Source organism: Colobus angolensis, unplaced genomic scaffold, assembly GCF_000951035.1.
Source record: "Colobus angolensis palliatus isolate OR3802 unplaced genomic scaffold, Cang.pa_1.0 Scaffold3, whole genome shotgun sequence".
Taxonomy (NCBI): domain Eukaryota; kingdom Metazoa; phylum Chordata; class Mammalia; order Primates; family Cercopithecidae; genus Colobus; species Colobus angolensis.
The window spans coordinates 20,145,415-20,159,972 of record NW_012116265.1 but is presented as its reverse complement, the minus strand read 5'-3'; the positions used below and the strand labels follow the sequence as shown (position 1 = coordinate 20,159,972).

At 41.8% G+C, this 14,558-nt stretch overlaps 1 protein-coding gene across 3 annotated transcripts in view; it reads left to right on the top strand.

The window, feature by feature from the left end:
* Positions 1-14,558, top strand: part of PTGR2 (prostaglandin reductase 2) — a 37,773-nt gene that overhangs the window by 20,615 nt on the left and 2,600 nt on the right. For all 3 annotated transcript variants that reach the window (XM_011949595.1, XM_011949596.1, XM_011949594.1), the window contains exons 4-9: positions 4,612-4,803; positions 7,608-7,778; positions 10,317-10,526; positions 11,287-11,408; positions 12,485-12,572; positions 13,680-13,719. In XM_011949595.1, the coding sequence (XP_011804985.1) occupies positions 4,612-4,803; positions 7,608-7,778; positions 10,317-10,526; positions 11,287-11,408; positions 12,485-12,572; positions 13,680-13,719 (823 nt within the window). The remainder of the gene's footprint in view (positions 1-4,611; positions 4,804-7,607; positions 7,779-10,316; positions 10,527-11,286; positions 11,409-12,484; positions 12,573-13,679; positions 13,720-14,558) is intronic.

Sequence of the window (14,558 nt, the reverse complement as noted above, 5' to 3'; positions counted from 1 at the left end):
TTTTTTTTTTTTTTTTTTTTTTTTTTTTTTTTTTGAGAAAATGTTTCACTCTTGTTGCCCAGGCTGGAGTGCAATGGTGCAATCCTGGCTCACTGCAACCTCTGCCTCCCAGGTTCAAGCAATTCTCCTGCCTCAGCCTCCCAAATAGCTGGGATTACAGGCACCTACCACCACACCTGGCTAATTTTTTGTATTTTTAGCAGAGATGGGGTTTCAGCATGTTGGCCAGACGGGTCTTGAACTCCTGACCTTCAGGTGATCCACCCACCTTGGCCTCCGAAAGTGCTGGGATTACAGGCGTGAGCCACTATGCCTGAACAATTTTTTTGTATTTTAGTAAAGACAGGGTTTAACTGTGTTGGCCAGGATGGCCTTGATCTCCTGACCTCGTCATCCGCCTGCCTCAGCCTCCCAAAGTGCTGGGATTACAGGTGTGAGCCACCCCACCTAGCCTGTTTTTCTTTTTTAATATTGTTTTGGCTCTTCTGGGTCCCATGAATTTTCATATGAACCTTAGAACCATCTTGTCAATTTCTGCACAGAAGATTTTGATAGGGATTGCTTTGAGTCTGTAGATCAATTTGGGGAGTATTGTCTTCTGTGATGGTTCATTTTATGTGTCCACTTAACTAGGCCATGGGATGTCTAAATAGCTGGTTAAACGTTATTTCTGGGTGTGTCTACAAAGGTGTTTCTAGAAGAGATTAGCTTTTGAATTGGTGGACTGAATAAAGCAGATGTCCTTCTCTAATGTGGGTGAGCATCATCCAGTCCATTGAGAGCGTAAGGAGAATAAAATGTAGAAGAAGGTTGCTGGGCATGGTGGCTCACACCTGTAATCCCAGCGCTTTGGGAGGCTGAGGTGGGCAGATCACCTGAGGTCAGAAGTTCAGGACCAGCCTGGCCAACGTGGTGAAACCCCATCTCTACTAAGAATACAAAAATTAGCTGGGTGTGGTGGCAGGCACCTGTAATCCCAGCTACTCAGGAGGCTGAGGCAAGAGAATTGCTTGAACCCGGGAGGCGGAGATTGCAGTAAGCTGAGATCGTGCCACCGCACTCCAGCCCGGGCAACAGAGTGAGACTCCATCTCAAAAAAATATAAATAAATAAAAGAAAGAATGAAAGAAAGAGTGCAAGCAAGAGCATGGGGAAAGAGCCAAACTCATTCTTTTTTTTTTTTTTTTTTGAGACGGAGTCTCGCTCTGTCGCCCAAGCTGGAGTGCAGTGCAGTGGCCGGATCTCAGCTCACTGCAAGCTCCGCCTCCCGGGTTTACGCCATTCTCCTGCCTCAGCCTCCCGAGTAGCTGGGACTACAGGGGCCCGCCACCTCGCCCGGCTAGCTTTTTGTATTTTTTAGTAGAGACGGGGTTTCACCGTGTTAGCCAGGATGGTCTCGATCTCCTGACCTCGTGATCCGCCCGTCTCGGCCTCCCAAAGTGCTGGGATTACAGGCTTGAGCCACCGCGCCCGGCCACACACCAGGCTTTTTAAGCAGCTTTAAAAGGGAAAAGGGAGTCTAACAAACGTTAAATAATTGAGATTTTATATCATTCCAATTCACAACTAAAATTAATCATTATGTGTACACAGTATTTTACATGATTATCCTTAATGTGCATATACAACTTGGCTTTCATATTCTTTCTAATTTTTTATTTTCATTTGATAGAGAAGAAGGTCTTACTATGTTAGCCAGGCTGGTCTCAAAGTCCTGGCCTCAAGCAATCCTCCTGCCTCAGCCTCCCAAAGTGGTGGGTTTATAGGTGTGCTTTCATATTCTTTAAGTGACTCTAATGGGAAAACTAGTTCAAATATTATTATTTTGGTGGTTAATAACATTCTGTTCTGTTGACATCATTTGTTTAGCTCTAGGGAATTACTTGTGTGATATTGTGATTTATAATAGGAAATATTTGGTCTTCTTGCTCTTTGCTGGCACACAATTCCTAAAGCCTTTGGAATCTCCAAGGTGTCTTTTTGTATTCTAATGAGATGACAAGTGGTTGGGGGGCTCCTGGATAGCCTCAGGATGGGGGCTGGTTACCAAGGCAACCAACCATATATGCTCAGAGAGTTGGAACTTTTATTCCTGCCACCTTACCTCCAGCTAGGGGACAGCAGGTGAAGGCTGAGTTTATCACCAGTGGTCAGTGGTTTAATCAATCATGTCTATATAATGACACCTTCATCAAAACCCAAAAGGACCTGGTTGAGGAGTTTCCAAATAGCTGAAGACATGATGATTCCTGTAGGGTGGTGCACCTGGAGAGGGTGTGGAAACTCCGCACCTTCTCCCATATACCTTACCCCATGCATCTCTTGTATTTGGCTGTTCATCTTTTTTTTTTTTAAATTAATTTTTGTTCTTTGTCTTTTTTTTAATTTTTATTTTTATTTGACTATTCATCTATATCCTTTGTAATATCCTTTATAATAAACAGTAAATGTAAGTAAAGTATCTCTCTGACTTCTGTGAGGTGCTCTAGCAAATTAAACCAAAGGAGAGAGTAGAGTGGGGACCCTGATTTGTAGCCAGTTTGTCAGAAGCACAGACCATAACCTAGGGCTTGAGATTGGCATCTGAAGTAGGTGCAGTCTTGTGGGACTGAGCCTTTAATCTGTGGGACCTGACACTATATCCAGGTAGACAGTGTCACAGTTGAACTGAATGGAATTAGGGGACACCCAGTTGATGCCCTCTGCAGAATTGCTTGGTTGGTGTATGGGGAAATACCTCACCACATCTGTTTTTAAAAGTGTTGAGTGGTGAGTGAAAGGAGGAAACAGTAGATTTTTTTCCTGTATCTCAGAGAACTTATTTCCGTTTTTCCTACTAGCTGTGTTTAGTGTCAGGCCCTGGGTCTGGCCAGTGTCTGTGGCTGCACTTCCTTTTAAGGAATACGTGGGAGGTGGCAGACAAACAGAAGCAAATGTATTCTTACAGAAGCTTCTGCATCAGTTCTCTGTTTCGTCTTTTACCCGGTTTTACCGGGTACACAACCACATGGGATCAGGCGTCCTTCCATGTTTTCCACTTCCTCGTCCATGCTGTGGTCCTCTACATTTTGGATTTCATGATAGAGGCAAGAGTGAGCCACAGAGGAAGAGAGCCTTGACTACTACCCAGAGAAGTTGTTAGCCCTCCTTTTGAGACAGGGTGTGGTCCCACTGTAACACTCTTGTCTTCGAGGGGTGAAGACAGCACTCATCTGAGGTTAGGGGGCATGAAATAGGGAGGGAGAGTGCTTGGTCTGAAGTTGGGATGAGCAACTGTATAAAAATTACTTCACTTCTTTTTGGCTTATTTCCACTGGGGAGACAGAATTCCTAGCCCAAAAGAAATCAAGTTTTATGGTGTATATGTTGCTAGTTTGTTTTCCATAAAAAATAGTTTTATAGTATCAGCAACATGTGAGTGTACCTAATTGGCCACAATCCTTTGAAACCATCAAAACACTATTTTGTATTACTTTTTGCTAGTATAATGTGTATAGTATTACTTCAATTTCCTTAAGTAATTCTTTAAAATTTTTAGCTTTATTTACTAGCATACGTTTCATGCATTTAAATGTACAATTCAATGACTTTTAGAATACTCACAGAGCTTTCTTTGCAACTGTCACCTCAATTTTTAAATTTTTTATTTAAAAACAACTTTATTGACAAATAAAAATTTTTGCCAGGCGCGGTGGCCCACACCTGTAATCCCAACACTTTGGGAGGCTGAGGCCAGCAGATCACAAGGTCAGGAGTTCGAGACCAGCCTGGCCAATATGGTGAAGGTCCATCTCTACTAAAAATACAAAAATTAGCCAGGCGTGGTGTCGCATGCCTGTAGTCCCAGCTACGCAGGAGGTTGAGGCACAAGAATTGCTTAAACCCAGGAGGCGGAGGTTGCAGTGAGCCCAGATCGCACCATTGTACTCCAGCCTGGCCAACAAGAGCGAAACTCCACATCAAAAAATAGAAAAAGAAAAAGAAAAAAAAGAAATATGTTTACATTGTGCAGTGGTTATGTCATGCTAACATGCTAATTAACATGGATTACATCACATACTTATTGTTTGTGGTGAGAACACTTAGAATCTACCCTCGCGGCAAGTTTCTTTTCTTTTTTGAGACGGAGTTTCACTCTCATTGCCCAGGCTGGATGGAGTACAGTGGTGCGATCTCAGCTCACTGCAACCTCCGCCTCCTGGTTCAAGTGATTCTCCTGCCTCAGCCTCCTGAATAGCTGTACAGGCAACCACCATCATGCCTGGCTAATTTTTGTATTTTTGTAGAGATGGGGTTTCACTATGTTGGCCAGGCTGGTCTTGAACTCCTGACCTCAGGTGATCTGCCCTCCTCAGCCTCCCAAAGTGCTGGGATTACAGGCATGAGCCACCGTTCCCAGCCAGTGGCAATTTTGAAGTATACAATACATTGTTATTAACTATAGTCACCATATTGTTTCAGGTCTTATGTTTAAGTCTTGAACGTATTTTGAGTTGATTTTTGTGTATTGTATGCGATATATTACTCATTATATACTTTTAGTCATTGGGTAAATTAGTAGAGTGGTTTGACATTATTGGATAAAATTATCTTAATGTTTTCTTTTTTCAGCGTTGTAGAATGAATGAAGACACTGGCACTGATTATATAACACCTTGGCAGCTATCTCAAGTCGTTGATGGTGGAGGTATTGGAATTATAGAAGAAAGCAAACACACAAATTTGACTAAAGGCGATTTTGTGACTTCTTTCTATTGGCCCTGGCAAACCAAAGTTATTCTGGATGGAAATAACCTTGAAAAGGTGATATATATATGAACGTATCTGATTTTTTTTTTTCCCTGTGTAACTCTTACTTTGTGCATTTGATATTCAGTTGTGTTTGTAATCAGGGAAAAATAAAAGCATATATTTTCTTTTAGCTAGCTGCCAAAATGCGGAAAGTCTTTGTTCCTTTTCCACTGTTAGCTGTATAGGGAAGTTTAAATTTTCCTTCTGAAGGTTTGATAATTGAGCCTGCTAAAATAAACTGACAGTAAACAGATTAACAGGAGAAAAACCATTTTAATTCATGTATGTGCACTGGAGCCTCACAGAAGAATAGGAGACTCAAAGGAGGGACCAGATGGTTGAAGGTTTTTTTTTTTGTTTGTTTCTTTGCTTGTTTGTTTGTTTTAGAGATGGGGTATCACTGTGTTGCCCCATCTGGTCTCAAACTCCTAGGCTCAAGCAGTCCTCCCATCTCAGCCTCCCAAAGTGCTGAGATTACAGGTGTGAGCTTGAAGTTCTTATAGCTTAAAGGAATGGGACTTGAGGCTTTTGGGGGAAATGGCAACAAAAAGGGAAAGGGGAGGAATTGCGTGGTAAACAAAGATTATCTTATTGTAAATAAAGTCTCTCAGGTAATAAAAGTTGTTTCAGAGCAGCTACCAAAAGAATAGGCAATAGCCTGACTGGGTCTTTTATTTATTTATTTAGAGACAGCATCTCACTCTGTCACCCAGGCTGGAGTGATCTTGGCTCACTGCAACCTCTGCCTCCTGGGTTCAAGTGATCTTCCCACTTCAGTCTCCCGAGTAGCTGGGATTATAGGTGTGCACCACTACGCCCAGCTAATTTTTTTGTATTTTTAGTAGAGACAGGGTTTTGCCATGTTAGCCAGGCTTGTCTCAAGCTCCTGACCTCAAGTGATCTGTCTGCCTCGGTCTCCCAAAGTGCTGGGATTACAAGTGTGAGTCACCATGCCCAGCCATTTTTATTAAACTTTTTGTAGAAACAAGAGTCTAACCATATTGCCCAGGCTAGTCTTGAACTCCTGGCCTCAACCAATCCTCCCGCCTCAGCCCCAGAAAGTGCTGGGATTACAGTTGTGAACCACTGTGCCCAGCCTTAATGGTACATTTTAAACATCAGTAATGAGAACTGTTGGAATTTGAGTTGATTTTTTTTTTTTTTAAGACAGTCTTGCTCTGTTGCCCAGGCTGGAGTGCAGTAGCGTAATCTCGGCTCACTGCAACCTCTGCCACCCGGGTTCAAGTGATTCTTCTGCCTCAGCCACCCGGGTAGCTGGGATTACAGGCGCCCACCACCACGTCCAGCTAATTTTTGTATTTTTAGTAGAGACGGGATTTCAGCATCTTGGCCAGGGTGGTGGTGAACTCCTGACCTCGTGATCCACCCGTCTTGGCCTCCCAAAGTGCTGGGATTACTGGCATGAGCCACCATACCCAGCCAGAGTTGATTTTTATAGGTACATGTTCATGTTGGAATTGCTCAGAGACTTAAAAATCTTCCAGTGTTGCCAAGTATTTTTCTGTTAAGCATTTCCTTTTTTTTTTTTTTCATACTTGGGGCATTAACAGAAAGAATATTTTGTCTCTTATGTGAGAATTGGTTTTAAAAGTTTCTTTTTTTTTTTGAGACAGAGTCTTGCTTTGTCGTCCAGGCTGGAGTGCAGTGGCATGATCTCGGCTCACTGCAACCTCCACCTCCCAGGTTCAAGCAATTCTCTGCCTCAGCCTCCCGAGTAGCTGGGATTTGGGCACCCGCCACCACGCCCGGCTAATTTTTTGTAATTTTAGTAGAGATGGGGTTTCACCATTTTGGCCAGGCTGGTCTTGAACTCCTGACCTTGTGATCCATCCACCTCAGCCTCCCTAAGTGCTGGGATTACAAGCGTTAGCCACCGCACCCGGCCTTAAAGTTTCTTTTTAATATAAAGAGAAGTAATATTGCTTTTTTACTCTTTACAAATAAAGTATAGAATTTTAGCAAGATTGATGAATGGTTTACTCTTCTATAAACCATATTGGGTTGTTTATTATACTGATGGACTGCCATAACAAAATACTACAGGCTGGGTGGTTTAAACAACAGAGATTTATTTTCTCACAGTTCTGGAAGCTAGAAGTTCAAGATCAGAGTTCTGGAAAATTTGGTTTCTGGGGAGGCCCCTCTTCCTGGATTGCAGATGGCCGCCTTCTTGCTGTGTCCTCAGGCAGTCTTTCCTCTGTGGGTGTGCAGAGAGATAGATCTTGTTTTGTTTCTTCTTCTTATAAGGACACAAGTCCGTTTTGTTTTTGTTTTTGTTTTTTTACTTTGAGATGGAGCCTCACTCTGTCGCCCAGGCTGGAATGCAGTGGCATGATCTCAGCTGACTGCAACCATCGCCTCCTGGGTTCAAGTGATTCTCCTGCCTCAGCCTCCCAAGTAGCTAGGATTACAGGCACATACCACCACGCCTTGCTAATTTTTTGTATTTTTAGTAGAGACGGGGTTTCACCATATTGGCTAGGCTGGTCTCGAACTCCTGGCCTCAGGTGATCCGCCTGCCTCAGTCTCCCAAAGTGCTGAGATTACAGATGTGAGCCACCATGCCCGGCCACGACACAAGTCTTATTGGACTAGGACCCCACCCTTATGTCCTTATTCAATCCTAAATATCTCCTTTAAGTCCCTGTCTCCAAATAAAGTCACACTGGGGCTTAGGGCTTTACTATATAAATGTTATGGGGACACAATTCAGTCCATAACATATTGTCTCTACTATATTGTCTCAAAACAGGAATTCCTAGTATTATTTTTAAAGAGTATATATTTTATTTTAGGTAGACCCACAACTTGTGAATGGACACCTTTCATATTTTCTTGGAGCTATAGGTATGCCTGGTTTGACTTCCTTGATTGGGATACAGGAAAAAGGTCATATAACTGCTGGATCTAATAAGACAATGGTTGTCAGTGGGGCTGCAGGTGCCTGTGGATCCGTGGCTGGGCAGGTAAACTTTCTGAGAATTATATGATATTCTGATTATTTGAGGATTGTTATAATTCATAATTGAAATTCCGGATATATGTATACCATTAAAAATGTAAAATTGGATAATTTTTTTTTTTCTTTTTTGAGACAGAGTCTCCAGGCTGGAGTGCAGTAGCACAATCTTGGCTCACTGCAACCTCTGCCTCCTGGGTTCAAGAGATTCTCATGCCTCAGCTTCGAGAGTAGCTGGGACTACAAGTGTGTGCCACCACACCTGGCTAATTTTTGTATTTTTAGTAGAGATGGGATTTTGCCATGTTGGCCAGGCTGGTCTTGAACTCCTGGCCTCAAGAGATCCACCTGCTTTGGCTTCCAAAGTTCTGGGATTATAGGTGTGAGCTACCATGCCCAGCCAAAATTGAATAAATTTATAATGACTTACAACGTTTCTTGTAGAAATGGTTTTTTTTTTTTTTTTTTTACCTACTTAGACTCTCTTAATAACAGTATAAAAAATGCAGATTTTAGTATCTTATTCTCTGTTAACCAAAAACAGATGTAGTAAACGCTAAAGCTTTGCTTTCTTTTTTTTTTTTGAGACGGAGTCTCACTCTGTCACCCAAGCTGGAGTGCAGTGGTGCAATCTCAGCTCACTGCAAGCTCTGCCTCCCGGGTTTACACCATTCTCCTGCCTCAGCCTCCCGAGTAGCTGGGACTACAGGCACCCGCCATCTCGCCTGGCTAGTTTTTTGTATTTTTTAGTAGAGACGGCGTTTCACCGTGTAGGCCAGGATGGTCTCGATCTCCTGACCTCGTGATCCACCCGTCTCGGCCTCCCAAAGTGCTGGGATTACAGGCTTGAGCCACCGTGCCCGGCCTGCTTTCATTATTATAAGGAAGAGAATGATAAAGAAGCTGTTTGGAATTCATGAATTAAAAGTCAAACTCACATTTTAAATTAATATCCTCAAATAAGAAACCACTTGTTGAATTCTAGAAGTGTAAACATTTTGATAGAATTTTACGAAGTCGGCCTGGCACAGTGGCTCACACCTGCAACCCCAGTGCTTTGGGAGGCCAAGGTGGCAGGATTACTTGAGGACAGGAGCTCAAGACCAGCCTGGGCAACATAGTAAGACTCTTCAGTAAATAAATTAGCCCAGTGTGGCGGCACTTCTGTTGTCCTAACTACTTGAGAGGCTGAGGCAGGAAGAGTACTTCAGCCCAAGAGTTTGAAGTTACAGTGAGCTATGAATATACCACTGTACTCCAGCCTGGATGACAGAGTGAGACCCTGTTTCTTTGAAAAAAAAAAAGAATCTTATAAAAGTACATCCTTTTATAAATAATAGCCTTTATAGGTTGAAACCATTGAAAACAAACATTGTGTCTGAGCTGCGATTTTAGTTCGCCACAAGCCTGAAAAATAATGAATTGCATGTGATGCTTTGGGTCTGATTATTTATTCCTTTTATGAAATTAGATTTAAGTTGTGAAATTTTATTTTTTAAATTTATTCTTTGATTTTATATTCTTCAATGAGTGAAAGCCAAAAATTGTGAGATTTTAACATTTAAACTACAGATGGTCCCTAACTTATGATGGTTCTACTTTACAATGATGCAAAAGCCCTATGCATTCAGTAGAAGCCATACTTTGAATTTTGAATTTTAGTCTTTTCCCAGGCTAGTGATATCAGTATGACACTCTCTCGAGATGCTGGGCAGCAGCAACAAGCTGTAGCTCCCGGTCAGCCACTGTATGTGCTGAACAACTCTGTGACTCATGCCCAGCTGGAGTGGATGTTTAATTTGACAATGACCATGAGGGTAAACAACTGGTACTCTGCGGTGTACCATATTGCCACATGATTTTGCCCAACCATAAGTGTTCTGAGTACGTTTTAGGTAGGCTAGGCTAAGCTATGATGTTCAGTAGGTTAGGTATATTAAATGCATTTTTTGCTTAGGATATTTTCAACTAACAATGGTTTTGGCTGGGCGCGGTGGCTCACGCCTGTAATCCCAGCACTTTGGGAGGCCGAGGTGGGTGGAGCACGAGGTCAGGAGAGTGAGACCATCCTGGATAACATGGTGAAACCCCATCTCTACTAAAAAATGTAAAAAAATTAGCCGGGCATGGTGGCAGGCGCCTGTAGTCCCAGCTACTCGGGAGGCTGAGGCAGGAGAATGGTGTGAACCTGGGAGGAGGAGCTGGCAGTGAGTCAAGATCGTGCCACTGCACTCCAGCCTGGGGGACAGAGCGAAGACTCCGTCTCAAAAAAAAAAAAAAAAAAGATGGTTTTATTGGGACATATCCCCATCATAAGTTGAGGAACGTAAGTCTAACTTTGTTCAATTTTAATAATTTTTTTGGAGGGATGACATTGTCTGCCCTCAGTTCTTTTACTTTCAAATTACTCTTCATTAAAAGCAGCGTAATCTAACCTAAATTGTAATGAACACTATCATATACCTGTAATATCTTGTATACTTGTACATTTTTACATTTAAATGTGACAATATAAAGCCATTTAATCTTCAAATTTCCCCCCTAGATTGGCCATTTGTTAGGTTGTTCCAGAGTGGTGGGGATTTGTGGAACACATGAGAAATGCGTCCTCTTGACCTCAGAACTGGGCTTTGATGCTGCGATTAATTATAAAAAAGAGAATGTGGCAGAACAACTCCGTGAATCATGCCCAGCTGGAGTGGATGTTTATTTTGACAATGTTGGTGGTAACATCAGTGATACAGTGATAAGTCAGGTTGTTTGCTGATTTCTATTACAAATTTGAATACTGCATTTTATATTTTGTGATATCTTTTTACCTAATACTGAGAAAAAAATTTATAAAATTGGAGGGATTATTGTGACTTAATGTGATGATCAGTATTGTATTTAAGTGATACAAAAGAGCTTGCTGATACCTACTTCTCTTTACTTGCAGATTTGTACTATGAACTTCAATTTCAGTTATTTGCTACCAATATTATATTTTTCACTTTTGGTTTATTTTTGTGAAAAATTACAGTTGCATTGTTGAAATGATGAAGCTCTGACCCCTAACTCACCACTGACCCACTCACAGCTATGGCCCCCAGACCTTGTGTAGAGAATGGGTTTCACAGACTGCATGTATTTATGTATATTTACTAACAATATTATAAAATATCAACATGAGGTATTAACACTACATAGTCCTTTGCTGCATCTAAAATTATTTGCAGTTGAGATTATTAAATTATTTAAATCCAAAAAAATATAGTTCTACCACTAATAAGTAGCAACAACAACTAATGTAATTCTTTTGCTGATTACCAAACATTTATTTGCCTCTACATTCCTTTGGAATGTAATTATTTCTAGCTAGTTCAAATTCTCAAATACCTCTAACAGGTAAATAAAAAAAAAAATCGAACTAGTTGACAAAAAGGATTAAATAATCAAGGAGGCTTTCATTATGGCAGCCATAAAATCAGTAAACATAGGAAAGGGATATTTAATCATCATTTTTCTTTGTGCAGATGAATGAGAACAGCCACATCATCCTGTGTGGTCAAATTTCTCAGTACAACAAAGATGTGCCTTATCCTCCCCCGCTATCCCCTGCTATAGAGGCAGTCCAGAAAGAAAGAAATATCACAAGGTGTGTTCTTCCTCTTTGCCCTTATTACCGGTTCATGGGGTTTTAAATATCATAGATGTGTATGAAATCTATTGTTCTTCATAGACACTTTTTCTTTATTAAATAAAACCTTAGGTCGGGTGTGGTGGCTTACGCCTGTAATCCTAGCACATCCCAAAGCAAGCAAGGTGGATTGCTTGAGGCCAGGAGTTCAAAACTAGCCTAGCCAACATGGTGAAACCCCATCTCTACTAAAAATACAAAAAATTAGCCGGGCGTGGTCGTGGGCACCTGTAATCCCAGCTACTTGGGAGGCTGAGGCAGGAGAATCACTTGAACCCGGGAGACGGAGGTTGCAGTGAGCTAAGATCATGCCACTGCACTCTATCCAGCCTGGGCAACGAGAATGAAACTCCGTCTCAAAAAAAAAGCTTTAAAATACACATTTTTTAAGCCCGTTCAATATTTAGGTTTTGGCTAACTAGCTCCCTGAAAACATACTTACTGGCTTTGACTGGCCTGGATTAGGTCACATGAGGGTCAAGAAAGGATGTTACCCACAAAGGAAAAATCACAGTGCTATTAACAAATGGGGTTGTAGATACTGGGCAGACAAAAACTTATTATTTTGAGATGGAGTCTCGCTCGGCCACCCAGGCTGGAGTACAGTGGCACGATCTCAGCTCACTTCTACCACCGTCTCCCAGGTTAAAGCGATTCTCCTGTCTCAGCCTTCCAAGTAGCTGGGACTACAGGCACCTGCCATCATGCTAATTTTTATGTTTTAGTAGAGACGGGTTTCACCGTGTTGGCCAGGCTGGTCTTGAACTCCTGACCTCAGGTGATCTGCCTACCTCGGCCTCCCAAAATGTTAGGATTATAGGCATGAGCCACTGTGCCTGGTAACAGAAATTATTAATAGAAGTCTTCTACAGTTATACCTGTAACTCTGCATAAAACTGTATCTGACCAGACTCAATGTGATTATGTCCTAATATTTTAAGGATTAACAGATATTAAAATTCTGGAATGGTATGATCTTGGAATACCACTCCCGTCATATTCTCTGATCATTATCCTTTTCTTCCTCACTGCAGGGAAAGATTCCTGGTGTTAAATTATAAAGACAAATTTGAGCCTGGCATTCTACAGCTGAGTCAGTGGTTTAAAGAAGGAAAGCTAAAGGTAGAACTTCTATTGTTTATCAATATAATTCTTCCTGCTACTTGATATAATTTTGCATTATTTAAATGTACTATAGCAAACATATTAGTTTCATTATAAAAATTCCTACAAAAGAAAAGTATGCTGAATATTATAAAGTAACTCTACCTCCCAGGTGAGTATAACCTCCTGATTAACAAACCCTTAACAAACCCTTGTTTGTTATTCCCTTTATCTAAAATTTTTTAGCTTTACTTTCCATAGATTATATTACAAAATCAATAGGTTTTCCCCCAAATGTAAAATTGTTATGTTTATTAATTTAACAAATATTTATGGGATGCTACTATGTGTTAGAAGCTGTGCTTTCTCAAAAATCATGTAAGCACCTCCTGATGCCTTTACCACCATACTTCTTCCCTGTCCTCCCTGGACATCCTAATGTATGTCTTAGTTGTTGATTGAAAGTCAGGAGTTATTAATCTGGGCCTCAGACATACTGGCCTAGGCTCTTTTTTTTTTTTTTTTTGAGACAGAGTCTCGCTTTGTCACCCAGGTTATAGTGCAGTGGCGTAATCTCGGCTCACTGCAACCTCTGCCTCCTGGGTTCAAGCAATTCTCCTGCCTCAGCCTCCTGAGTAGCTAGGATTACAGGCACGTGCCACTCACTCAGCTAATTTTTGCATTTTTGGTAGCGATGAGGTTTCACCATGTTGGCCAGGCTGGTCTCGAACTCCTGACCTCAAGTGATCTGCCCATCTCAGCCTCCCAAAATGCTGGGATTACAGGTGTGAACCACTGCACCTGGACTGGCCTAGGCTATTCTTGAAACCTGCAGATGATAGGCAAAGTTGTACCTTTGAATGCTTCTGTACTTTATTTTTCGTTTTAGAGTGTATAGCTTGTGATCTGTTACTAATTGAAGAGATTAAACAACGGGAAAATAGGATATTACTTTAAAAAAATCAATTGATAGGAAGCTTTTCTGGACTACCTACATGAAATAAAGAGTATCTGTTTTTAGACAGAAGGTGCTAAATAGTATTGCTGCCTTTTGTAAGTATGGAAACTATTATATAGAAACGTTGAAGTTTAAAGACTATTAAATCTACCTATTTTGATTTACAGATTAAGGAGACGGTGATAAATGGGTTGGAAAACATGGGAGGTAAGATGAATGTAGACTTATTTATTATATATGTGTGCTTAGCACACAAAGATAAAGTCTTTTTGTTTTTTTTGAGACGGAGTCTGGCCCTGTCGCCCAGGCTGGAAACAGTGCAGTGGCGCGATCTCAGCTCACTGCAAGCTCCGTTTCCCAGGCTCATACCATTCTCTTGCCTCAGCTCCCAAGTAGCAGGGACTACAGGTGCCCACCACCACGCCCAGCTAATTTTTTGTATTTTTAGTAGAGACGGGGTTTCACTGTCATAGCCAGGATGGTCCCAATCTCCTGACTTGTGATCTGCCCGCCTCAGCCTCCCAAAGTGCTGGGATTACAGGTGTGAGCCACCATGCCTGGCCCTTTTTTTTTTTTTTGAGATGGAGTCTTGCTCTGTCTCCCAGGCTGGAGTGGTGCCGTGGTGTGATCTTGGCTCACTGCAACCTCCGCCTCCCGAGATCAAGCAATTCTCCTGCCTCTGTCTACCAAGTAGCTGGAACCACAGGCGTGCACTAGAATGCCTGGCTAATTTTTGTATTTTTAGTAGAGACAGGGTTTCAACATATTGGCCAGGCTGGTCTTGAACTTCTGAACTAAAGTGATTTGCCTGTCTCAGCCTCTCAAAGTGCTGGGATTACAGGTGTGACCCACCCCACAGGCCAAAGTCTTTTATCTTTTTATCTTTTAATGCTACCTCTCTGGCCTCCCCTGCCCTTCCTTCCCCTTACCTCCCGTTTTTTTTAAGAGATGATCTTGCTCTGTTGCCCAGGCTGGAGTACGGTAGCATGATCATAGCTAACTGTAACTTAGGAACCCATGGGCTCAAGCAGTCCTCTTACCAGAGT